At 41.0% G+C, this 25,738-nt stretch overlaps 1 protein-coding gene across 1 annotated transcript in view; it reads left to right on the top strand.

The window, feature by feature from the left end:
• Positions 1-25,738, top strand: part of TRPM5 (transient receptor potential cation channel subfamily M member 5) — a 60,008-nt gene that overhangs the window by 33,308 nt on the left and 962 nt on the right. The window contains exons 14-24 of the mRNA XM_075065839.1: positions 1,700-1,812; positions 2,683-2,778; positions 6,428-6,686; positions 8,218-8,336; positions 9,290-9,422; positions 14,005-14,179; positions 16,391-16,556; positions 17,388-17,566; positions 20,331-20,463; positions 23,520-23,592; positions 25,068-25,158. Coding sequence (XP_074921940.1) covers positions 1,700-1,812; positions 2,683-2,778; positions 6,428-6,686; positions 8,218-8,336; positions 9,290-9,422; positions 14,005-14,179; positions 16,391-16,556; positions 17,388-17,566; positions 20,331-20,463; positions 23,520-23,592; positions 25,068-25,158 — 1,537 coding nt within the window. The remainder of the gene's footprint in view (positions 1-1,699; positions 1,813-2,682; positions 2,779-6,427; positions 6,687-8,217; positions 8,337-9,289; positions 9,423-14,004; positions 14,180-16,390; positions 16,557-17,387; positions 17,567-20,330; positions 20,464-23,519; positions 23,593-25,067; positions 25,159-25,738) is intronic.

Here is a 25,738-nt window from a genome sequence, read left to right as displayed (position 1 = left end):
CAACTGAAGCTAGGATCTGAGCAGGTCTAATGAAGCTGTACAAAGATGTGGGGTGACTCCATCACATGGCTGTGTTAGGCCCAACAAAGGGTTTTTTCTTCATGACAAAATTATAACTAGCGATGCCAATTTTGGTTGGACATATTCCTGGAGATTTCATTAGATGACAATCTTTAATGAAAGATTAATTTTTAATTCATAGAGACTCCAGGGCAATCCTGGAGGGTTGGCAACCCTAAATATAACTTGAGGGTTGACCTCGACTCGCGGTCCTGTTGACATGCAAAACCCTTAGGTGTGGTGGTGCTTTTATCTCAAGTTTGCTGCCCATCAGGGTGTGGAGGCTACACCTCAAGTTAGCACAACTCATCAGCTGCTGTCACAGGGCTCGGCAACCTTTCAGAAGTGCTGTGCTGAGTCTTCATTTATTCACGCTCATTTAAGGTTTCGCGTGCCAGTAATACATTTTAACATTTTCAAAAAGGTCTCTTTCTCTAAGTCTATACTACATAACTAAACTATTGTTGTATGTAAAGAAAATTAGGTTTTTTAAAATGTTTAAAAAGCTTCATTTAAAATGAAATTAAAATGCAGAGTGCCCCCGGATCGGTGGCCAGGACCCGGGCAGTGTGAGTGCCACTGAAAATCATCTCACCTGCTGCCTTCAGCACATGTGCCATAGGTTGCCTACCCCTGTGCTATCACAATCACTCTGTAGCATGGACACAGGCTAGCTCCAGTCAAGTGCTGCTAAGTCTTTCAACAGCTTCCCACAGTTCCCTCCCATGTGCCCAGAAAGGAGATAAATTCTCCTGCAAGTCACTGGGAAAGAATTCATAGATCAGCTCAGTTTACTTCAGTGCGAAGAACCATGGGATATGTCCCCTGAAGTCTTAGTGCAGAGGTGGGCAAACTACAGCCCGCGGGCCACATCCGGCCCACAGGACCATCCTGCCCAGCCCTTGAGCTCCCAGCTGGGGAGGCTAGCCCCCAGCTCCTCCCCCGCAGTCACACTGCCACGCGGGCAGTGCTCTGGGTGGTGGGGTTGTGCGCTCCTACCAAGAAGCATGTCTGGCTTTGGCCAGGCAGTGTGGCTGCCAGACATGCTGCTCTGAGCGGCTTGGTAAGGGGGTCAGGGTGTTGGATACGGGGTGGGCGATTTCACGGGGGCAGTCAGGGAACAGGGGGTTTAAATAGGGAACAGGGTCCCGGGGTGGTGAGGGGTGGGGGCCCCAGGAGGGGGCTGTTAGGGGACAAGGCATAGGGGGATTGGATGGGTCGGGGGTTTTGAGGGGGGCAGTCAGGGGTGGGAAGTGAGAGGAGTCAGATAAGGGGTGGGGGCCAAGCTATTTGGGGAGGCACAGCCTTCCCTACCTGTCCCCTCCATACAGTTGCACAACCCCCATGTGACCCTCAGGCCAAAAAAGTTTGCCCACCCTTGTCTTAGTGCCACACATGAACAAGAGCCATGCCAGCACGGACATAGGTGCTTTCCCTGGAGCTAGGTTAGAGAGGAGTAAGAGAGTGTACACAACTGGGGTTAACTCTGCAATGAAGACATACCCACAATCTAGTTTTAGGTAGTGTTTCTTGCCCCACCCTTCAAGGTTCCATAGAAGGAAAACATGATTTAGCTCCATGTTCACTTGCTTTGTGTCAAAGCCAGGTTTACTTTCTGTTCTTTTTCTTTGACTTTCAGGCCTTCTTGACAAAAATCTGGTGGGGAGACATGTCAACAAGCACTCCGATCCTGAAGTTAATCTGCGGATTCTGGTGTCCTCTTCTAATCTACACTAATCTAATAGCATTCAGGTATAAACAAAACATTGTGGGTGTCAAAGCTGTCCGGGGGCTGGAGGGGGGGGAAGAATCAGTAAGAGACAATGAAGTGAAAAATATAGCGTGCGCACACAGAAATAATCACAGAAAGAAATGAGGGTGACATTACCTCTGGGCAGAGGGGCCAACAGAAGGGCTGGTCAGCCATTAAGCCCTAAGCATATGTCTGCACTGCTGCGTGAGATGTCATTCCCAGCATGGGTATAGAGACTTATGCTAGTTCTGCTCATACTAATGTGCTAAAAGTAGTGTACATGTTGCAGCACAGGCAGGAGCGCAGAGCAGGGGGACAGGCGGACGTGAACTCAGGCAGCTAGCTCAAGCCACCACCTGTGCTGCAATCTCCAGCAAAGCTAGTATGAATCTGGGAATCAACCTCCCAGCTGCAATGTAGACATAACCTAAGAAGCCTTAAGTGGTATTTAGTGGTTGGATGGGCCTTGTGCAGCCCCTACTATGCTTAAAATGTGAATGTATTCTCTACTTGTGGGGTAACTCGGTTCTCTTCGTGTATAATAATGCCTGCATCTGTAATTTTCACTCCATGCTTCTGAAGAAGGGGGTTTTTAACCCATGAAACCTTATGCCCAAATAAATCTGTTCGTGTTTAAGGTGCCACCGGACTCCTCATTGTCATTGTAGGTTCCCTTCTGTGCTGGATCTTCAGTTGCCCGCTATAGGATGTGAAATACACAGCCTAGCCGGTTCTCTCTAGCCACATAAGAGCCTTTTATCAGGGAGAGACCCCAGGCCAGGCTGCTGTAACATAGCTAAATAGCTCTCAGTTCAGCAGTGAAGAGCTGCCGTCCATCATCTTTCAATAATAATTATATTTTCTTACAGTGAACAAGTACAATCAAAGAATGAGCCAGAGACACTCAGAGAGCAAGAGAGCCTAGACACAGAAAGGACTTTGCTTTTTTCCAAGGAGGGGGATAGGTAAGTCTGAGTCAAAGCTATTAATATCATTCGGAAGTTGAATGACTAGATGATAACCCAAAGGACAGCTGAGGTGCCCTTGTCAGTCATTAATCCTCAGAAAATGCCCTGCGCCAAGGTCATTATTGTTATTACTATGTATATGGAAAGAGGGAAATAAATAGGATGCGTCAGAGCTCTGACCTTGTCCCCGTGGGTCCCACACTTCTAGGTGGTTTATGCTAGCCTCAATGACTCACTGCAAGCCTCCATGTAGCCCTTCTCTCTCTAAGGCCAAGATTACAGTCTGAGCCCTTTTCATCTTAGGCCAGCAAGGAGGTTGGTGAGAGAACTTCCACCGTCTCTGTTGTCCCTTGGGGCTTATTTCAGAACAGTTTAGCCTTGTCCTGATAGGGGCCTGACTTCCCCTTCCAGGAGATGTTCCTGTAGTGGTGGGTTGGGGGGAACCCGGGCTCACCCTTTACTCTGGGTTCTGGCCTAGGGTCCTTAATGGTAGCAGCTGTTGGCAGCCAACCTTTCACTGTCAGAGTTGCTACATTTCCCTGGGCCACTCCCCCACAGCTCTCCTGCTTCTCCCTTCTTTACCCTTACCTTAGGGCTCCCTTACCAATGGTTTGAGGGTGTCTTTAGTAACCAGCCCTTCAGCTGCACTTGCTCTCCTCTGCCTGACTGGAGTGAGCCCTTTTTATAGTATCAGCAGGGCCTTAATTAGAGTCAGGTGGTCATATTAGCTTAATGGCCTCACCTGACTCTTTGCAGGTTAATTGGAGTCAGGTGTTCTCATTAGACTGGAGCAGCCCCTGCTCTGGTCAGTCAGGGAACAGAAAACTGTTAATCCAGTGGCCAGTATATCTCCCTTCTACTACTCTGCTGTTCATCTGGATACCAATAGGACTACTCTGCCGTTCACAACTGGCCTGGATCTATCACAAGGAGCATGGAGTTATTTTTAAATGAACAAAGGAATTTCAGTCAGTCTATACAGCTCATACCGACAGATCTGAGGCTGATATTTTAGCCAGATTCTCCCAAGTCTCCTCTTAGCATTCCATTCAGCTAATGACAGCTGCTGTGTATTGGATTTAAGGCCTAAAACTGCACAGGTCTGAGTCGCAGGGTGCTGAAAGACATGCAGAAAGCAGACTCTGAACTCATGCAACTTTGGGATCTGAACTTTCTGATACTTTATCCCTCTCTACCCAGGTCTTCACAGCCAAATCCACAATAATTGTGTTTAGTATAGTAGCACCTAACCATTTCTATTTCAATCAGAATCTTCTCAGGCTAAGTGATAGACACACATATCACAAGAGACAGGCCTTGCTCTGAGGTGCTGAGGGTATGGCAAGGGAAGGCTGTGATTGGTTGTTAGCCCATGCTGAACCCATGTCACCCTCTCTACACTGCTATTGTTACCCAGGCTAACTAGATTAAACCGAGGACAAGTACACCTACCTATGCTACAATCACACCTTCCCTTATAGCATAGGCATATCCTTTATTTATAAATAGACAAGATGTAGGACTGGAGGAAGCAAAGTATTATCATCCCCATTCTGCAAATGGGATCTAGGCAGAGGGAGGTTATTTAACTTGGCCACAGACACACACAAATTCTGCAGCAGAGCCAATGATTGGACCCAGATCTCCTGAGTCCCAGTCTAGTGTCTTAACCACAAAACCATCTGTTTTAGATCTGAAGGTGGCCAAGAGGTTTTATCCATAAATCAGGAAAGAGGGATTCTCCCTGTGATAAGTACACAACTCTCTAAAGGGAGCTGAATACCTGGATCAGACACATGTAGTACAACAGACATGATTAAATCATCCACATATTTGATTTTGTTTCACTAGCATTCTTTGAAAGGTCTGAAAAACTGAAATCGAGAGAATGTCATATAGTGGACAGAGTCAGAACTCTGTTTCTATTCTTAGCTTTGACATTGAACTGGTGACACTTTGGGAAAAGTCACTAGTTTCTCTGCTTCATCATCCATAAAATGGGTATAAATAGCACCTCTCTCTCTCAAGAAACCAGTTATTAATTCATGTCTATGAAACATTTTGATGTCCTCATATTAAAGGGAGGAATATGGTTCTCGGCCAGTATGTTTTCTGTTCCATTTGTTATTGCCTCAAGAGTTTATGTTAATATGGGATTTCTCTACCTCCCAGGTTTGTTTCTTTTTCTGAATCCCAAGTCATAATTATTTGTTTACTACATCAGTCTGTTGCCATGGGAATAGCTGTGCTCATGTCATAAATTTAGTGTTATGACAACTGCTTCCTAGAGAATCAAGCAGAGAGAACAGGCTGGCTATGAAGTAAAATATTTAGAAATAGTACCAGGAGAAATAAAAAACCCATGTAGAATCAATTGCTTTGTGTTGTGTTTGAGTTGCGGAGGAAGCTTTCCCCAGCGTGCACATCCCTTATTAAAAAGAGTGATCTCCTTCACATCAAGGAACACAAACTGAAAGGTGCAATAACATCCTTAGTCTATAGTCAGCAATTTAGATGGAAACAAGTACAGTCAGGGGAGACACCAGAGTAAAAAAATATATACAGCGTGAGATTTTACTGAATCGGATTGCTGCCAAAAATGGGGGTTTTGCATTATACACACAGAATAACTTGCCTTTACACTATATAGCACTTTATATACTGAAGGACTGCGGCACGTTTTGCCTGTATATGGCCAGGTTTTCCATCAGTTACCATAACACTCAGGCAACTGCAGTGCAGCCAGCACTTACATTAATAACTTACCAGCCTGACTTCTTTACTGAAAACTCCTGTCAGACTTTTTAGTGAGTCACTATAACTTTAAGCCTAGGACCGGACTGAAATACTCTCACTCGTATCGAGTAGTACCTCACTTCTTGAATAGTTCCACTGATTTCAGCAACACTACTTGAGGAATAAGGTACTACTCAATGTGAGCAAGTGTATTTCAGTCTGGTCCTAAAGAAACACACATGTTTAAAATCATATATTTAAAAAGAAAGTCCTCACCTATGTGAAAAATAGTATCTTGGTTTATCAGAAACAAAATAAGTTTTAGAAAATAAATGTACTTGTCAGCATTTATTGTGCCTGTTCGCTTTTCACGTCTTGCTCTCATTTTGGACAATGAATAGTAACAAATCCATTTCCCTTTTGATCCTCATGCACTAGTATGATGCTGCAGTGTTTGCGTTACAAATGCTCAAGGGATATGTTTAAATCCTAGCCCTCCTCCAAAAAAACAAAAACAAAGCACACACACACACGCAACCAAAAGACCAAATAAACGGTAAGCAAGCCTACTCCACTGTACTGAAAAGCAAATACCAAGTTAAAGGAATGAAAAGATGTAATAGGTTTGGTATAGTTTTGTTTTAAAACATACAAAGCTTAAATGCTACCTGGCAGTGTTTCTGCTATGACAAGGCTCTTCCAGTGACTTCAAGGAGAATTTACACTATCAGGGCCAGATCCTTAGCTGGCATAAATCAGTATAGTTCCATTGATTTCAATAGAGCTCCTCTAACATGCACCAGCTGCAGAGAGACCTTCGGCACTGCACAGGATCAGGCCCAGTGTTCTTTTACAAACAGATTTTAAGAAGCTATAATTACAGCTATAATTTGCTCTCTTTGTTTTACAGGGTAGATGTCAAATTAGAGAAGCGGAGGTCTTCTGAAAACATAGCATGGGCAACATTCATGTTTACTCGCTGGAAAAAGTTTTGGAGTGCCCCTGTAACAGTATTTATGGGGAACGTTATCATGTATTTTGCTTTTCTGTTTCTATTTACCTATGTCTTGTTACTGGATTTTAAACCACCACCACCTGAGGGGCCTTCTGTTAAGGAGATTATACTTTACTTTTGGGTTTTTACATTGGTCTTGGAAGAAATCCGACAGGTCAGTAACCTCATACATACCTTCACAATAGTGTGCTAAATTCAGGTAGTAAGATTCAGAGTTGATTTACAGTCTGCGTAATCCCATTGTCCTCAAGAGGTGGAATGTCAAGGACAGCTTCATATAGGAAAGCACTAAAAATATTCATTGCTCTGAACCTTTTCATTACCCAGAGAGGCCTGTGTATTTCCTCCTCACATATACCCAGCTAACATGCCAGTCCTCCATCACACACAGCTGCAGCTCTACCCTTTTTCTTCCAGGAGAAGCTCCAGCTGCTACCAATATTCTAGGTAGATTGCTGATGCTCTGGGATTGCTGAGTCTTTCCTCTGGTCTAACAGCTATCTGTTTACCTATCCTGCTCCACTCACCACAACCAAGCTCCATTCCCCCTGAATTGCTGATTCACCCTACTTCCTCCTCTTGGAATGATCCCATCTGACACTGTTTTGCCTCCCACTTCTTCCAGAATATTATATATATTTATATGCAGGAATGAAGAGGTTAATGAGTTTGCCTCTTAAACAGTTTAACTTTTGTTTTTCTAAAATGCTTTTCAGTTCAGGTCATTAGGTTATGTTTAGATTTCTTTTAAGATTTCTCCATTAATCTTGCAATTGTTTTTAGAATCTCCTCAGCTGCCTGGTTTAGCAGCTGAAATGATGTGTCCACAATACTGTAGGGAACTGCCTAGTTTGTATATACACAAATGGCCTCTACTGGGGGGTACCTGGACTCCTTACCTTGTCATAGACCCTGATCCTAAAAGAATTAGTGGGCCTTCTCCTTTAGCTCAAGCAGTAGGGGGCCAGTGCTCCTGAAGTATGAGAATCAGGGTTATAGCCCCACTTCTACTAGGAAGTTCTGAACGACCATGGCTTGCAACACTGTGAAAGCTCGGAGGGCGACCACCAATTTGTCGCAAATCAGCTGAGCATATTTTAAAGATGTTATGTTGGACTGTTGTATGCTGTAGCACTAAGGTGATCACAGAGGATGTTTGAGCTGAGGATTGTTTGTAATACATCCATAAAGCATCAAGAGCCCAATTTTTGAGACATGGACACCTAAGTAAGAGAGCCAACTGCTGTCTGGATTCTCAAAGCTAGTTAGTGGCAGTTTAAGCACCCAGGGTTTGAATACGCTGTTTATGTGCCCATGCCTGGAAATTGAGATCAGTCTGACTGAAAAGATTTTTATAAAACAGAAACAAATATGGCCAACCCCCAATGTTGAAAAAAAATTATGAGTCAGCCTCCAAAAGACTCATGAGATTAACTTAAATATCATGAGATTTTTAAAAAATAATATTTGGGTCACATTTTCAAGCTTTTCTCTATTATCATACGGGTCAGAAATATATCTCCTTTAAAAAACAAAAACAAAAACAAAAAAAAGGCTGAGATGCTCATGTAATCCCTTGATTTGAGGAGCTGGGGCTTGCAGAAAAACAGCAAATATATCACAGGACTCACACTAAAATCACAAGAGCTTGCAAGCTAATACTGACAATTGTTGCTCCCTTGCAGAGTTTCTTTACAGATGAAGACATGAATTTAATTAAGAAATTTAAACTGTACGTGGAGGATAACTGGAATAAATGTGATATGGTGGCCATCTTTCTGTTTATAATTGGAGTGACCTGCAGGTTGGTATCTTTCAAGAGTTTTGACCCTGTATCCATTTCATGTGACATGGTCAGATATCTGTCACGTGGAGCCAGGTAGGCATGTACTAGAACATGGACTATTTCTTCTGCACTCTACAGGAGGCTCTTGCATGCATCCGAGGGAAGGCTCTGGTGGCTTTTATTTTTCATCAGTTTTGAAAAAGTAGAGTCTATATTGGTAGTAAATTGGGGTGAAAGCACCCCTCTATGAGCTCTAAATTTCCACTGGACTAAAGAGGCTCATAGACTCATAGGTCAGAAGGGACCAATATGATCATCTAATCTGACCTCCTGCACAAAGCAGGCCACAGAACCCTACCCATCTATTTCTGTAACACCCCCTAATCTATGTCTGAGTTATTGAAGTCTTCAAATTGTGGTTTGAAGACCTCAAGCTGCCGAGAGAGTCCACCAGCAAGCGACTCATGCCCCACGCTGCAGAGGAAGGCGAAAAACCTCAAGGGCCTCTGCCAATTTGCCCTGGAGGAAAATTCCTTCCCGACCCCAAATATGGCGATCAGCTAAACTCTGAGCATGTGGGCAAGACTCACCAGTCAGCACTCAGGCTGTCACACAGACTACAGAAAAACTTATCTGGCACAAAGAAACACTTGCAGAGGGAAACACCATTTCCTCTTTAAGACTACATCAAGTCGATGTACTCACTTATCTCACCTCTCTGTACTCCTAGTGGTTTATATGGCCTCATCACAGCTGACATGTGGATGCTGGTGTTCCTGCAGTAGCTGGATGCTTCTCATTGGCAGATGTTACATGGTTTTTACAGTATGATAGTTGTGGCTCATGTGAGATACAAGCCCTAAGCACACATCCTTTCCTAGCCTAGATTCTACATTGAATCAACATGTATAACTCTAGAAATAAAGTGTCTGGGTGGTGTTTGAGGCTGTTTCATTTGGTCTGTTTTGCAGAATGCTGAACTCAACATTTCAAGCCGGCCGTACAGTACTTGCTATTGATTTCATGGTGTTCACTCTGAGACTTATACATATTTTTGCCATTCACAAGCAACTAGGGCCAAAGATCATAATTGTGGAAAGAATGGTAAGTATGAGCTCTCCCAAAGAGAAATTCTTATGGATTCTGCAGTGAAACAAAAAAAACAAAAATTTGAGCATTATAATTTTAAGGAAGTCAGTGTGTAACTCTGCTTTTGTTAAGTCCTCTAGTTTGTCTTATATTGCAGCATCATTATGAGCTATTACCAGCCAGATGTGGCTCCTCTCAAAGAGGTCTGTAGCACAGATTTTGGATCCAAGTCAGCATTACCTTGCACCTTGTGTAGTCATTTAACCCAATGCATTTTACACACAGTTAGCATAGCTGTAGTGATTATACAAAAGTGCATGACAACTGTTAATCGAGCCCTTTGTTCTTTTCTTCTTTGTTCTCCCTTGTTTTACTCCCTTACAATTTGGGAGGCTGCACAGGGGGGTTGCCATTTCTTTCTTTCTCCTTCCCCACTGTCCTGGTGTCTCTTTTCCTGTTCGCTTTTGGTTTAAATATAACTGCTTGTCTGGTTCAGGAGTTGGGGCTCCAACCCTTAGAGGTATTTTGGCTTCTGAGTCTTGTTGATTTTAAAGTGAGTTAGGTGTTTATATACTTTTGAGGAGCTTGGCCTGTGTTATTTTGGAGCCAAGAATCTGAAATGAGAGACAAGCCGGTTACAAAAGAACTCTGCAATTATGTCAGTGGTAGGCAGGAATGTAGCCCTGTAGAGATCATCTGGGTTAGTGCCTGGTGGAGGTAGGAGCTGCTTTCTAACCATAATTTATAATGAAAATGTGTTAGTACTCTGTGTGTTATAAGGCAGAAGTGTTGATACAGTGTTTTCATTTGCTACCCTACAGCTGCAGGAAATGTCCAAGAGTTCCAGTTACTGCACGTGGGTACAGACCTGAACAGTCTGGTGATTTTTGTTTGGGTATGTTAATCATATAGGTCAAACAGCACATGTTAACAATTAACATGGAGTTAATCTGACTGTAAATGCTAATATAGCCATGTACAAACATTTGTTTCTCATCCTAGCTCTCCCTAGGGCTCAGCAGAAACTCTATTCTAGACAAGCCTTAGGATTAATAAACTTAAAAGCTACCAGACTGTTCATATCTGTGCACCACTGGAATAATTGGAACACTTATATCCCATTGCTTGGAGTACCAAGAGGATAAACAAAAACCATGTGTTAATGCTTGTGCAGCAGTATCACATACACAGTACTCATAGGTTTTTATTGCAAATTATGCTTACAGAATGCAAGTGAGAGTAACTCACAACTGCAGCTTCCATCTCCTTCAGGCTGAGTACTAGGCTAAACCATCACTATGAACAAGTTTTAGTGCAGGGTCTACTCCATTTAAAAAAAGGGCTGTCAAGCAATTAAAAAACTTAATCACGCAATGTATCACACGGTTAAACAATAATAGAACACCATTTATTTAAATATTTGCGGATGTTTTCTACATTTTCAAAGTGTACAATGCTCACTTTATATTTATTTTTGTTAAAAATATTTGCACTGTAAAAACAAAAGAAATAATATTTTTCAATTCACCTCATACAAGTACTGTAATGCAATCTCTTTATATTTAGAGTTGAACTCACAAATGGAGAACTATGTACAAAAAATAACTGCGTTCAAAAATAAAAAAATGTAAAACTTTTGAGCCTACAAGTCTTTTCAGTTGTTGTTCAGACAAACAAGTTTCTTGTTCAGACAAACAAGTTTGGTTACAATTGCAGGAGATAATGCTGCCCACTTCTTGTTCACGTCACTTGAAAGTGAGAACAGGTTTTCTCATGGCCGGCAACCAAGATATTTATGTGCCAGATGTACTAAAGATTCATATGTCCCTTCATGCTTCCACCACCATTCCAGAGGACATGCGTCCATGGTGATGATGGGTTCTGCTTGATAACAATCCAAAGCAGTATGGACCAATGCATGTTCATTTTTATGTTCTGAGTCAGATGCCACCAGCAGAAGGTTGATTTTCTTTTTTGGTGGTTCGGGTTCTGTAGTTTCCACATTGGAGTGTTTCTTTTTTAAGACTTCTGAAAGCATGCTCCACACCTTGTCCCTCTCAGATTTTGGAAGGCACTTCAGGTTCTTAAACCTTGGGTTGAGTGCTGTAGCTATCTTTAGAAATCTCACATTGGTACCTTCTTTGTGTTTTGTCAAATCTGTGTGAAAGTGTTTTTAAAATGAACAATATGTGCTGAGTCATCATCCGAGACTGCTATAACATGAAATATGTGGCAGAATGCGGGTAAAACAGCCAGAGACATACAATTCTCCCTCAAGGAGTTCAGTCACAAATTTAATTAATGAATTATTTTTTAATAAGCATCATCAGCATGAAAGCATGTCCTCTGGAATGGTGGCTGAAGCATGAAGGGGCATATGAATGTTTATCATACCTGGCACTTAAATACCTTGCAATGCCAGCTACAAAAGTCTCATGCGAATGCCTCTCACTTTATGGTGACACTGTAAATAAAAAGCGGGCAGCATTATCTCCTGTAAATGTAAATAAACTTGTTTCTCTTAGTGTTCGGCTGAACAATAAGTAGGACTGAGTGGCTTGTAGGCTCTAAAATTTTGCCTTGTCTTGTTTGAACGCAGTTATGTAACCAAAAAAAAAATCTACATTTGTAAGTTGCACTTTCACGATAAAGAGATCATAGTCTAGTACTTGTATGAGGTGAACTGAAAAATACTATTTCTTTTGTTTATCAGTTTTACAGTGCAAATATTTGTAATAAAAAATAATATAAAGTAAGCACTGTATACTTTGTATTGTGTTGTAATTGAAATCAATATATTTGAAAACATAGAAAAACATCCAAAATATTTAATAAATTTCAATTGGTATTGTATTGTTTAACAATGCAATTTAAACTGCAATTAATCACAATTAATTTTTTTAATTGTGATTAATTTTTTGAGTTAATTGCATGAGTTAACTGTGGTTAATTGACAGCCCTAATTTATAATGTATTAAGTCACAGAATCAATTAACATTTTACAAGGTGAACAAAAGCTCTAGTCTTGAGACGGCCATAAAATATGAACTTCATCCTGCTGCCATACAAGTCAAGGGGAAAAACTCCCATTATCTTCAGTGGTACAGGATTGAGCCCTACATCAAAGAAAGAGAGCCGTATTTCACTAAATGATATTGGCTCCAAAGATATATCAAATGGGATAACATCAGACTTTTCCCCTTGAATAGAAAGGCAAGCCAAAACTGCTTAACTCTTACTGATCTTGCTGGAGCATTAGTGGTTTCTAAAATAGGGCAAATCCAGTTATTTAATGAAATTCAAGTAGCAAATAAAGATCACAAAGAAATATTTCCTGATCATCCACTGCTCCTTATTAGCAACTGCAACATCACAGTCCCCGTGTATAGACAAATTTGGAATGATCTGAGGCCACAAAGTAAATTGCCAAAAGTCTGAGATACTCCCACTATCTCTTGTCTGTTTTAGCTTGTTTTACTAACTGGAATTTCAAATGATCTCCTCCTTTCAGCTAGCTGTCCAATCATAAAATCTAATTAAAATGAATCTACAGTCACTACCTGAAATTAATAGGCAGCAGTTTTAAACCAAACAAAAGGAAGTATTTTTTCACAGAACACACAGTCAACCTGTGGAACTCTTTGCCAGAGGATGTTGTGAAGACAAAGACTATAACAAGGTTCAAAAAGGAACTAGATAAATTCATGGAGGATAGGTCCATCAATGGCTGTTAACCAGGATAGGTAGGGATGGTGTCCATAGCCTCTGTTTGCCAGAAGCTGGGAATGGGCGACAGGGGATGGATCACTTGTTCTGTTCATTCTCTCTGGGGCACCTGGCATTGGCCACTGTCGGAAGACAGGATACTGGGCTAGATGGACCTTTGGTCTGACCCAGTATGGCCATTCTTATGTACAGTCACTAATGGACTGTTTCAAATCAGATATGGATGGAACGAAATATTTATTTTCCAATGGGAAAAAGTTATTACACTTGAAATATATATTTGTTTTTAAGTAAGTATTTTAGGATATATATACTTTTGCTTCTCTGGAGAAACACAATGTTTAAAAGTAGAGGTCCTGAAACACTAATCTTCAATCATATTACTCAGCAGAGAAACCCAATCAAAATTGACATGAACCTTGCATGGTTCAACGTTTATTCTAACAGCTGTTCAGAATTCTCCAGTGAGTAATGTCATTTGGGATTCAGTGTAGGAATAGGGAGTCTTAGCAGAACATCAGATACTCTTCAGATTATCCTGTTTTCAACAAGGCAGTCAATCCTACTGCAAGGTCTCACAGAAAACCTATGTTTGAAAATCTCAATAAGGCACATTTTTAATCACATAAGGGTCAGAGTCTGAATTAAAGCATGCCCTTAGCTGGAATGGTCAGCAAAGAGCTCACAAAGGGGAATCCTGATCGCAAAACAAAAATAGTATGATTGCAGAGGGTTAAAAAAGAAAGTGTGCACAAGAATTTCTCTCATTCCACCTCAAAAAATAAGCTCTTAAAGAAACAAGAGAAACTGCTCTGTACATTAATAATCTGTACATTAATAATTTCAGTCAACATTTTTTTCTCTCCTTTAGATGAAGGATGTTTTCTTCTTTCTCTTTTTCCTGAGTGTGTGGCTCATTGCCTATGGTGTGACAACTCAAGCCTTACTCCATCCTGATGACAGCCGAGTAGAATGGATATTCAGAAGGGTGCTTTATCGTCCTTACCTTCAGATATTTGGGCAGATTCCACTGGATGAAATAGACAGTGAGAAATTGGTTTTTAACTGATCAGACCACCATAGAATAAGTACCATTAATCAGAGCACAGGCATCCATACTGGGGTTGTCACTTTCTTATCTTTGTCCTGTAGGAAAAAGTCTTCATGTTATGATGTAATGACATTTAGCACTGCAATATCTGGATGTTATAATGTATATTGTCAAGTTGTGCTGCAGCATCAACGCAGGCCTTGTCTACACAGTTAAACCGAGTTAGTTAAACTGGTGCAAACCCTTAGTTTGATACCTTATTTCAATGACTTATTTCATTAAACCTGTTCTGAATTGACTTAACTGAAACCCAAATAAGCCTAGCGTAAACTGAAATCAGAGCATTTACACAGCATTTTGCACCAGTTTAACTAAATCAGCTTTAGGAAAAATCACAGCTTTAGTTAAACCAGTGCAACTCTGCATGTAGACAAGGTCTTGTACTTCAGAGTCACAATCAGAAGGTAGCATCACCTTATGTTCAGAGTGAATTATCCAAAATTGAATGAGGCTGGTAGCCGTATGGTCAGGCATTTCAAACAATATACAAAAATAAACCAACTGACCCACCAGAAGTAGAAGTACATGAACATAAGAGTACTATGGTGGCATTACCCATGGAGAAACAGAGTAAATCCAGAGTAGGCCATATTCTAAGGACACCTGATAGAATGCTACAGAATCCCCATTCTAAACATTAACAATATTTAAATCCAAATCAAGCATGAGGAAATAGAGAGTGATCCAAGAGGTACAATGGGAAAAACAAAGCAAGCCAGCCTTCCCTCACATTCACCCTGTTTATTAGAAGATGAAAAGATGTGTTGGAGAAGCTGTCAGAGATCGCATGAAAATCAAGACCTGTGGAGAGTTTTCTCTTGTTAAATGCATACCCAGGAGGTGCCAGCTAGGAGGCAAGAGTGTGGGCGATCACAGCTGCTAAAACTAAGAACTCGAAACTAAGTGATAAGAGATTAGAAGATTTACAGGACAGGCTGGAGATGATAGAAAAGACAACTGCAAATATCTATTTTCAGGATTCCTGAAAGAAAATTGAAGTTTGAAAACATGCTTAGATGTTCAATTAATAACTACAGTTTTTTAAAAGAGCTTCAAGCACATTTTCCTGAAAGGTGAAATTGTAAGGTGGTAAACATCACTGAGTAACTCAGAGGGGGTTTGTTTAAGATGAAGAGAATAGTCAATAGGACTCTGAAAACCTCTTTTTGGACATTTCCTAATGGCCAGTTGTGAAGGCCATCTTGGCACTGGAGGAGCAGCAGCAAAGATCTGTAGCTCTGTCAAGTAAGTCCTGCTGAAGCTGCATATCCCTCACATTTCTAAAGCAAGGGCACATTGTATATACAGTATGGATGTGTATATTGAACCCACATTAGAAACTTTGGCTCTTTCTTACCTTCTTGTCCACCTAAAAAGTTGAGTTGTCTGCTGCTTTCAGATGAAGGAATTATTCCTGTAGCTCAAGCAGTAGAGAGTCATTCTTCTAACAGCTGAAGTAACAAACTGGCTCTTGGTGTAAGCACCCCCCATGGGGCTTGAAGTCTAGTAAACCTGAGACATTCAGAATGACATTCTCTGGGTGGTTACAACTAGTAGAGATTATATCTCATATTAAGTAATCAATAGCTTTTGATTTGTATCTTAACAGAAAATGCATTGCTTGTTGTCTGAGTTTCTTGTTCTTAAAATAAGACAGGTTAAGGGATGCTAATTCAGCCATTGTTCACACTCTACTTATCTTGACATATAGTACCTCAAACTTCAGGCATAAAGTTAAATTCTTGAGCCAAATCCATCAGCTTGATGGCAAACAAATTGAGAGGCTGTCATTACCATTTTAATGATTAAACATGGCAGCAGAACACACTATGTCCGCACTGCCATTTAAGGTATAGTTGTAGGGTTAAGCAAACCCATGCTAGCTTTAATCTAGCTTGCACAGATGACAATTATAGTGAAGATCTGGTGGCATAAACTAAATCTGCATGGGATGAACAAGCCCACCAGGGGTGCTGGGTACATAACCTAAATTCTTAGCTTGCACTAGGCTTTGTGCCACTGTATCTTCACTTCTGCTATTTGTACTAGCTCAGTTAAAGCTACAATTACATTACAGTTAGAGCTCAAATTGCAATGTAGATGTATAAAACTATTGTTTTATTTACCCTACCTCCCCCCATTGCAGCATCTCGTATGAGTCTTGAGAACTGTACCTCTACCCTGAAGAGTCCACAGGAAAATTCACCATTATGTTCTAATACCTACGCCAATTGGCTTGTCATACTTCTGTTGGTCACTTTCTTATTGGTCACCAATGTGCTACTTATGAATCTCCTGATTGCTATGTTCAGGCAAGTGTCCATTAATTAATTCTGAAATGAGGATTGCGGGGTGGGAAGAGAAGGGTTAATAAAAATGCATGCATACATATACATAAATGCTTCTCTAAGCATTTTGGATCTATTAGCAATTTTACTAATTAGTGGTAATCTTCACTTTGCAGGTAAACTTTTACAAGCACACAGTTTTTAATTTACCCTCCCCCTTTCGCTATATCCCTCAAAGGAAAAAAAACAAAACAAAGGAAATATTTTTTTCCTTTTTACCAAAAAAAAAAATCAGGTAAAATCTAGATATATAAAAATCTGCAGGTGAAAGCAGCTGTATACCTGGCGGACCTGCCCACGGAGGATCCTCTCATAGGGGAATCCCTTGACTGGTTTAGGGGCTGATGTGGCCCCTTGAAGACAATGGAACTGTGCTGATTCATACCAGCTGAGGATGTGGCTCAATATGGTTGCCTGATATAGGTTTGGTCTACACTGAAAGGTTAGGTTGGCAAAGCTATGGGATGTGAATTTTTCACAGCCCTGACTGACTTAGCTACACCAACCTAACTTTTAAATGTAGACCAGGCCACAGCCTTACTCTGGCAAACTACAGTTGCCATCTTTAAAAAGGCTTGTGCCTTATTGTCTGTCTGAAGGCAATTACTGCAAGTAACGTAATCTCTAGTGAGGTGCACATATATTATCTTTTATTTTAAAGAGGAACAATGAGAGAGTGATAGTGGGGTGGCAATCACTCAAGCTAAAGAAAAAATGATACTTTTGATTTTATAGTAATAAATTTTAGGATCATGGAGGGAAAAGCTTAACATACTTTTTTTTGTTTGGTTAAAGTTATACTTTTCAAGTTGTTCAGGGCAACGCAGACATCTTCTGGAAATTTCAGCGGTACAACCTGATTGTGGAATACCATGGTCGTCCAGCGTTGGCACCACCATTTATCATTATTAGCCATGTGCATCTGATTCTCAGAAGAATCTTCAAAAAGATGGAGCACAAAAAGGAACATCTGGGTGAGTTGTTAACAAACAGCTAGCAACCAGGTGATTCAGAGGAGCCTGACCACAGGTGGTGAATAAGAAACAGAGGAGAGCAAATAAACTTTCAAAAAACAAAAGCTTCTATTTTCATTGATATGTCTTCATTCATAAACAGTGTAAGAATACATGTGTAAAAATATGATTTATAATCTAGCCTCGGAAATAAGAGGGTTTAGTGTTTTTCCACAAGGCATCAACTTTTCTTTGTACAATATAATTAAATGGCCATGTTTGTTCTTTTAAAGGTGAGTAAATATGCTGGATTAATGAAAGGATAATAATTTTTAATTGGAGAATTTTAATGAATAAATTGCTATTTCTGTTATTAATCTGCTTCTGAATTTTAGCAATAGTGCATAGGGGGCCTCCTTAAAACCATGTATGAGTTCTACTGTCTCCAGTGGAATTTCCCATTAGAGCGTGAGAGAGGGAACATTGCCAGACATGGTAGTAGCATCTTTATTATTTTTACAGTCGATCTTTTTATATGCACTCACTATACTTCAGCTTCTAATACTCATTTTGCAGTGTTCTCCATTAATAAAGAGTGCATACAGCTTAATAATATCAGCATGCTTCCCCATTCCATTTGTGCAGATTGCCAATACGCTTTGAAGTAGAATTCCAGCTTCTGGGTTTGACCTATAATGCTCTAAATTGTTTTGGGACCTGGCTCCCTGAAAGACCACCTCTCTCATTTTTTGGTGTACTGCTCTAGTCAGGGTCAGTGGTGCCGCTGTAGCTGGAACTCTGTCAAACAGGAGGGGGCTGCTTGCAGAGCATTCTCTGCAAGAATTCTCTTTTGAATTCACTCCTTCCCCTGGGGGGCCAGAGCCCAGATACGTTAGCCCTCAAGGCAGGCTGCAAGGTCCATTTTCTACCCAGGCATTTGCGGAAGTTGTGTGAGCTGTCCACTGCATTTAAATTGTTGTTATGAAATTAAAGGATGTCCAATTGCCCAGAGGTTTCCATGGCCATCCATTTGTCTTTATAAATCAAATAAATAAATGCATTTACATTTGAGTATTAAAAGGCTGAGTTTATGTTGTTTTATTTGCAGTGCTTGAATACTGCGTAATTATTATTATTATTATAGCCTAGACAATAAAGTGCATTTGAACCCAAGTCTCCACAGGTTAAATCCCATTTAGAAATGGCCATTAAATAAAAAGACTAAATATTTAACAACTGGCTGCATGCAAAATTCCACTATTGAAATAGCAATACTTACTATATATTAAATACGCCTGAAAAAACAGATTCCTCCTCCTATTCATGTAACTAAAACATTGTTTCTATACTTTAAAACAATGATCAAACCATACAAGAAAGACAAATATCCATTGTTGCACGGTCAGGTGGTTATATGACAATCTCCTAGAACTGGAAGGGACCTTGAAAGGTCATTGAGTCCAGTCTCCTGCCTTCACTAGCAGGACCAATTTTTTGCCCCAGATCCTTAAGTGGCCCCCTCAAGGATTGAACTCACAACCCTGGGTTTAGCAGGCCAATGCTCAAACCACCAAGCTCTCCCTCCCCCCATACAGGAGAAATGTTGAGATGGATGTCTGGAGTTACAAGGACGGACCATGTTTGAAGCAAATGAATTTTGGGAAGTGTAAAGATGGCACCAAATACAGAAAAGCTGAGGGAAATCAGGCTTAGATGGTTTGGGCATGTGAAAACAAGATCATAAGACTATGTAGGAAACAGGGTGTTAAGTGGAGGGTAACAGAAGGTTTAAAAGACTGGACCTAGATGGTTGGATGTTATACAAAAGGATTTGATTAACTGCAGACTCTGCAGAAATGCTTCAAGACAGACTGGAGTTGAGAAGGAATCAAAGAGTCAACCCCATATAGATGGGATTAGAGCTAGACCAAGAGGAGTTAGGAGCTAAGGGAAGGCATTTAGACTTTCTCTTTGTAGAAGCTTCATCCCAGCTCTTTGGATCCTTTCTGCTCTTTCTCCCCAACACCTTTGAGCCTCTGTATATTTCTGGGATTCCTGCGTTTAACGTAAAACCTCAAATAAATAAATGAAGGACTGGGCCTCTGACTGTCCTGCCTCCAGCTACACCACTACCTCGATATAACGCCATCCGATATAACATGAATTTGGATATAATGCGGTAAAGCAGTGCTCCGGGGGAGGAGGGGGCTGCACACTCCAGTGGATCAAAGCAAGTTCAATATAATACAGTTTTACCTATAACATGGTAAGATTTTTTGGCTCCCAAGGACAGTGTTATATTGAGGTAGAGGTGTATTTCTAACTGCCAGTCAGCTCTTTGTTGGAGTCTTTCTTTTTCCTTCACTGCTATTTGGGAAGCATTGGTAAGGTCTGATAGTCAATGAGTAACCAACCTGTAATATCTGTAAATACCTTAGAACTGCAGTATTTGTGTAACAATTCAGTAAGCCTAGGACATTCATAAAAGCAGTCTTGAATGAGGTCACATCTGGGCTAAAGCAAGACAGTTTTATAGAAAGGTCAACACCCTTACAATGAAGAAATAACTCTAAACTTTGCACTTAAAGGAAAACTTGTAAGCCACAATTCTTTACACTATAACCTGACACTTCTGCCATAGTAAATCCACAGTTTATCTCCCAAATTTTAGCATGGCAAATTTACAACTCACTTACCTTCCTTCCTGTACACACATACCACTCCCTGCCCCCCAACACACATACGTGTTTTGATAAAGGTGTGTTTTTTATATCTTTTTCCACAGAAAGAGATCTGCCAGACAGCCTGGATCAAAAAATCATAACATGGGAGGTGGTCCAAAAGGAAAATTATCTCGCAAACCTGGAACAAAAGAAAAAAGAAAGTAACGAAGAGAGACTAAAGAAAACATTTAACAAGTACATTTCTGTTCATCTTTCAACATTTCTGAACCCGTTTTTTGATGCAGTGATGGGTCAACCTTGTTGCTCTGCAGGTTTGGATTAAGGTTGCCAACTTTCTAACTGCACAAAACCTTGCCCTGCCCCTTCACTGAGGCTCCCCCACTCACTGCAGCCCCCATCCTTTCATCACTCACTGTCCCCCACCCTCACTCACATTCACTGGGTTAGGGCAATGGGTTAGGGTGTGGGAGGGGGTGCAGGCTCCAGCTGGGGGTTTGGGGTTCAGGAGGGGGTTCTGGGTAGAGGCCTTCGGTTCCAGTGTAGGAGGGGGTGTGGGCTCTGGGAGGAAGTTTGGATGCAGGACGGCACTCAAGGTTGGGTTATAGGTACGGAAGGGGGTGCAGGGTGCGGGCTTGGGAGGGAGCTCAGGGCTGGGGTAGGGGGTTAGGGTGCAGGGTCTGGGAGGGGCTTCCGACCTGGGACAGAGGGGTTGGGGTGCAGGCAAGGTGGCACTTACCTCAGGTGGCTCTTGGTCCACAGTGCAAAGGCAGGCTCCCTGCTTGCCCTAGCTCCATGCTGCTCCAGAAGTGGCTGGCACGTCCGGTCCTTAGATTGAGTAGCACCCAGATGGATCTGCACAGTGCGTGCTGCCCACGCCCCACAGACACTGCCCCTGCAGCTCCCATTGGCCACGGTTCCCAGCCAATGGGAGCTGTGGATGGGGACAAAACAGGGAGCTTCCCTGATTGCCCTGGCGACTAGGGGCCAGACATGCCAGCCACTTCTGGGGAGCTGCACAGAGCCAGGGCAGGCAGGGAGCCTGCCTTAGCCCCACTGCGCCACTGACCAGACTTTTAATGGCCCGGTCAGCAGTGCTGCATGACACTATGTGGAGCAAGACATTAAAAACAAAGTGCAATTAGTTTGGAAATATGCATCCTATGAGAGCTGTGAAGTTCTCACTGTCCTTGAGATATAAAGACCAACCATGGTTATTACAAGGGAATTATTAATCATGTGCATTGCAGTAATGCATAAGGACCAATCAAGAAGGGAGGCCTCAATGTGCTAGGTATTGTACAAACAGAGTAACAGAGACTCTCCACCCCAAAGATCTTACAGTCAAAACAAGCCCGAGACGGGGGACGCAGTATAACAAACAAGGGATGAACAATGTGATTGCAGCAAAAGTCATGTTAGTTCCACAATGTTTTTTAAACCAAGCTCCAGTTACACCACATGAAAGAGGAGGAGAACATTATCTGACAGAACTATTGTAAGGACGAGTTGATTTTTATATAGCATTCTGAAGATGGGAACTACTAAGTTACTACCCCAAAGTATACCACATTATTTTAAGGGAGAAGTAAGCTGTACATGTAAAGCAACACCTAAGGTGACGTGAGTAAGCCTTCTTTGGGGAGGCATTTAATAACATGACTCAAATGCAGTAATTATTATTGTGAAAGATAGCCAGCACGTTGCAAAAGTTTCATTCAAACTTCATTTCTGGCATAAACAGACCACACTGAAATCAATTAGCTATGCTGTCTAATTGTTTTGCTTTGAGTGCTCTTTCAAAGCAAGACTTTGCCTTTCTAAGTTATATCGTAGCTGGAGCCTAGAACAGCCTATTTGAATATGCAGCGAAAGTATTCTTCCCCTCCACCTAATTGATCCACAAAAACTGCCTGATTTGATTGTTTATTCATAATAACTTAGAACAATTAGATTATTTTTACTTTAGAGTCATCAAAGAATCAAACTTACTTTAGAACTGTGGCCCTAGGAATAAGCAAGATGAGCAAGCAGAGCCTAATAGCTCTTATAGCAAACAATAAAAATACATCGAAGTGCCTCCTAAAAGAGCCTTTTTTGATAATGACATTGTTAGTTTTAAATATTGTAAGTTAGGGATAAAATTACTAGTTTTAAGGGGAGGGGAAGAAGAGAGAATAAGTAAGAACCAGCTTTAACTTCTCTGCTCCTGATCTGAAACAGAGCCATAAACTTTATGAAGGTGGAAAAGGTTCAGATAAATACCACCTTTTCAGCTTTCTACCCTTGCTGGCGGCAGGCAGTAATTCTGGCTGCACTGAAAGGGTCATTCTCCTGTCTCCAAAAATCTCATCAAATCCGTAGCCTCACAAGATGCATAGACTAGGAACATATTCCTTGTCCCCTGTGCTACAGAAGCTACAGGCCAGAACACATTAGATCCAAACCCAGCAGTCAGTAAGAGCCTCCCACGTATATGCTCAAGGAATATCACCCATGAAGGGAGAGGTTTGAAAGAGCTGCATTCAGAAGCGGGATTTAGAAGTCAGGGGACCCTTTAGGGATTGCATTGAGGTGCATGCATGTACAGGGTGAAAGAGAGGGAGAAGCAGCCTGGGGAAAGTGCCATCAGGTGAAGTGGGTACGGACAGAGAGGCCTAAAATAGTTTGGATACATTCTGGTGAGCTCTGAAGAAGCTTTTGGACTTCATGGGGGAGGAAGAGCTAGCATGGATATTTTGCAGTTTATTATTACCAATTAAAAGTATGAAACTAGTTTCTGGAAACAGAACGCTTTGAAAAAGTTTCAAGAAACAGCTAGTACATCTTAGCTGGTGATAAAAATACTATAGGTGCAATCCTTCCAAGTTTCGAGCTCACATAGGGTGCTGCTGCAGAAAGAGGGGTAAGGAATTACAGCTGGCTTTACACCCCTTTACACCTTCCTGGATTCCTGGAGCAGCTGGAAACTGAATGGGTCATGGTACAAGTCCTAGCAACCTAAGGACTGCTTTAACTCATGCCAGTATATGATTCCCTGGGGGCAATTAGACATAAGGATTGGCCAGACTGCTGTGTACTCCAGCCCTACCCCCTGCATTCTCACTATACCCTCTCTCTATAAAAGGGAATCCCCAAATGACCCTTTAGGGTAGCCTTCTGGGTGCCCCTACCTCAGCACTGCAAAGCAGGCAGAAGTCTGGCTGTGGATCCAGCTCTGTCTGTTAAGAGTTATATAGCTGTAATTTCCAGGTGTCTTTGCTCAATATGTGTCTCTGCTTTGTTTGTATTAGGGTGGACAACCTGTCTAAATATTTTAGTGGAATGAAAGAGCAAGAGAAACGGCTTAGGTCTCTGGAATCACAAGTAAGTAACACTTTTTATATACTTTTGCTAATATTCTCTTCATTTTTTGTTTGGACTGGACCTTGACCGTGACCTTCTCTACAAGGAGGGGATGGTGTTGGCACGTAGGCCTTAGCTGGTTGACTTTACATTACGAGGGCAAAAGGAAAGAGGATTCTGTCACCATCAGGGCCCCTGGTGGCCTCATTGTATATTTCTGTGGAGAAAGAGAGAATCTTCACTGGCCTGCCAAATGTTAGAGAGAAGGGGGAGGGTAAGTGCATTTCTCTCTCATTCTGTTGGTCCTGCCAGACCAACCTCTCCCTCCAGTGACCTATTGCTAGTTCAGTTCTCTTCAGGTACCTTTCTGCCTAAACCTAAGCCTTGAAGTCTTCCCTTGAACTGTTAAATCTCTTAATGGCAGTCAAATGACACTCAAAAACCATGAAACTATTTTCCAGCCTTTGAACTTAGGGAAACTGAAATCACTTCTGTGCAATCAAAAATCCCATAGAGCAGTTTAAACAGGGGGACAACACATGGGAACCAGCTTTTGGAAAGTAAGATTTGATCCATGGATCTCAATGGTCACTCAAAGTGAGTATTGATAAATCCAAATTCTACTGTATATAAAGCAAGTAAAGCATAAATTCCATTTCCAGCTGGTTTAAAAAAAAAAAAAAAAAAAAGTGTCTCATGCCTGGAGTGTTATTCTAAAGCTGAATTTCATGGCTCTGACAGAGGTAAAAATTAACTATTTAGAAATGACACTGGCTGGCAGTTGGATTTTTATGTTAAAATTATATGTAGTTTATGAAAATACCCACATCCTCTGATACAAGTTATATTTTCACTGATATGATCTACACTGACTTGTTAGCATATTGAATGCAAACAGACATTTCAAAGTGAGATTCTAACCTACAAATATGCAACACTAATAATACAAGGAAATTCCATCTTAAATTTCTGATGACAAGCAGCTGGTGTTTAAACAAACATTAACATTTGTAAAACAGTTTAAAAATGTTAAGCACTATCCAAGTACTAAATAGTACATTTATTGTTCTTCACGTCACTAGAGCTCCCCAGTGGACTTTTGGCCTTGTGGCTTATCTTATTACTTTGATCGCAGAACGTTTCCAATATATTTTTTCACTACTCCTTAAAAATACTTCGTATACAATAAACAATGTTGACACCAAATGTAAACATAAATGGCCAAATTCAACAGCAACACTCAAAAAATATTTTTAGCTAGATACATTAAGCCACCTATTTTTCTGGTTGAAAGTTTGTGTCACCTATAGATATCTGTGTATATATACGGAATAGAAATTTAGATATTTATGGCTCAGTCTATTTGATTTAACAGAAATGCTATTTAGGAAGTTTAATAATTACTGCTTAGATTTTTGACTTTTTAGATTTGTAAAGGATAATTAATCTGAAGGATTACAGAAACAGAATTAACATAACCACTGCTTGTTTTGTAGGTTAACTACTGTTCAGCTGTTATTTCTTCAATGGCAGATACTTTAAGCAAAAATAACCTCTTGTGCAACAGACCAGTTCCAAAATATACAAGTGAGTATTTGAAATTATAATTGCAAAGCAAAATAGTGTGGGTGAACAATTCAGTAAAAGGGTGTAAATGGCAAAGAGGAATCATGTAGGGAGGTACTGGGATAATGGGGATAAAATTATAAAGAGGAGCATTTTGATTGCAGATCTGCAAAAGCTTCCCAACAGCAAGACATATTAGAACATGGAATCTTTGGGGCTGGGATTGTCATTTATTATGTTTATGCAGTACCTAGTACAATGGGCCCCAACCTGGCTGAACCCTAGGCATTCCCACATGTTTAATAATTATAATAGGAGAATAGCAATTGTCCAGATTATCAGATGATGTAAATCAGCATTGCTCCATTGACTTCAGTGAAGTTACACCTGCTTACACCAATTTAGGATCTGACCTTGTATGACTGGAAGGGCAAGCCTCGCTGTTTGACACATTTAAATCTTGTCCAGACTAAGAAATAGGTGATTCACATTAACAATCTTGCACTGTGGCTGAGGACAGTCCGACTTAATAAATATTTTCCATGTCTAACCTTTCTTGTTTGTAACAAAAAAAGAAAAAAAAAATACTATAAGGGGAAGT

Source organism: Chelonoidis abingdonii, chromosome 4, assembly GCF_003597395.2.
Source record: "Chelonoidis abingdonii isolate Lonesome George chromosome 4, CheloAbing_2.0, whole genome shotgun sequence".
Lineage (NCBI taxonomy): Eukaryota > Metazoa > Chordata > Testudines > Testudinidae > Chelonoidis > Chelonoidis abingdonii.
The sequence above is the reverse complement of the archived record's forward strand: the minus strand, read 5'-3'. Positions and strand labels throughout refer to the sequence as shown.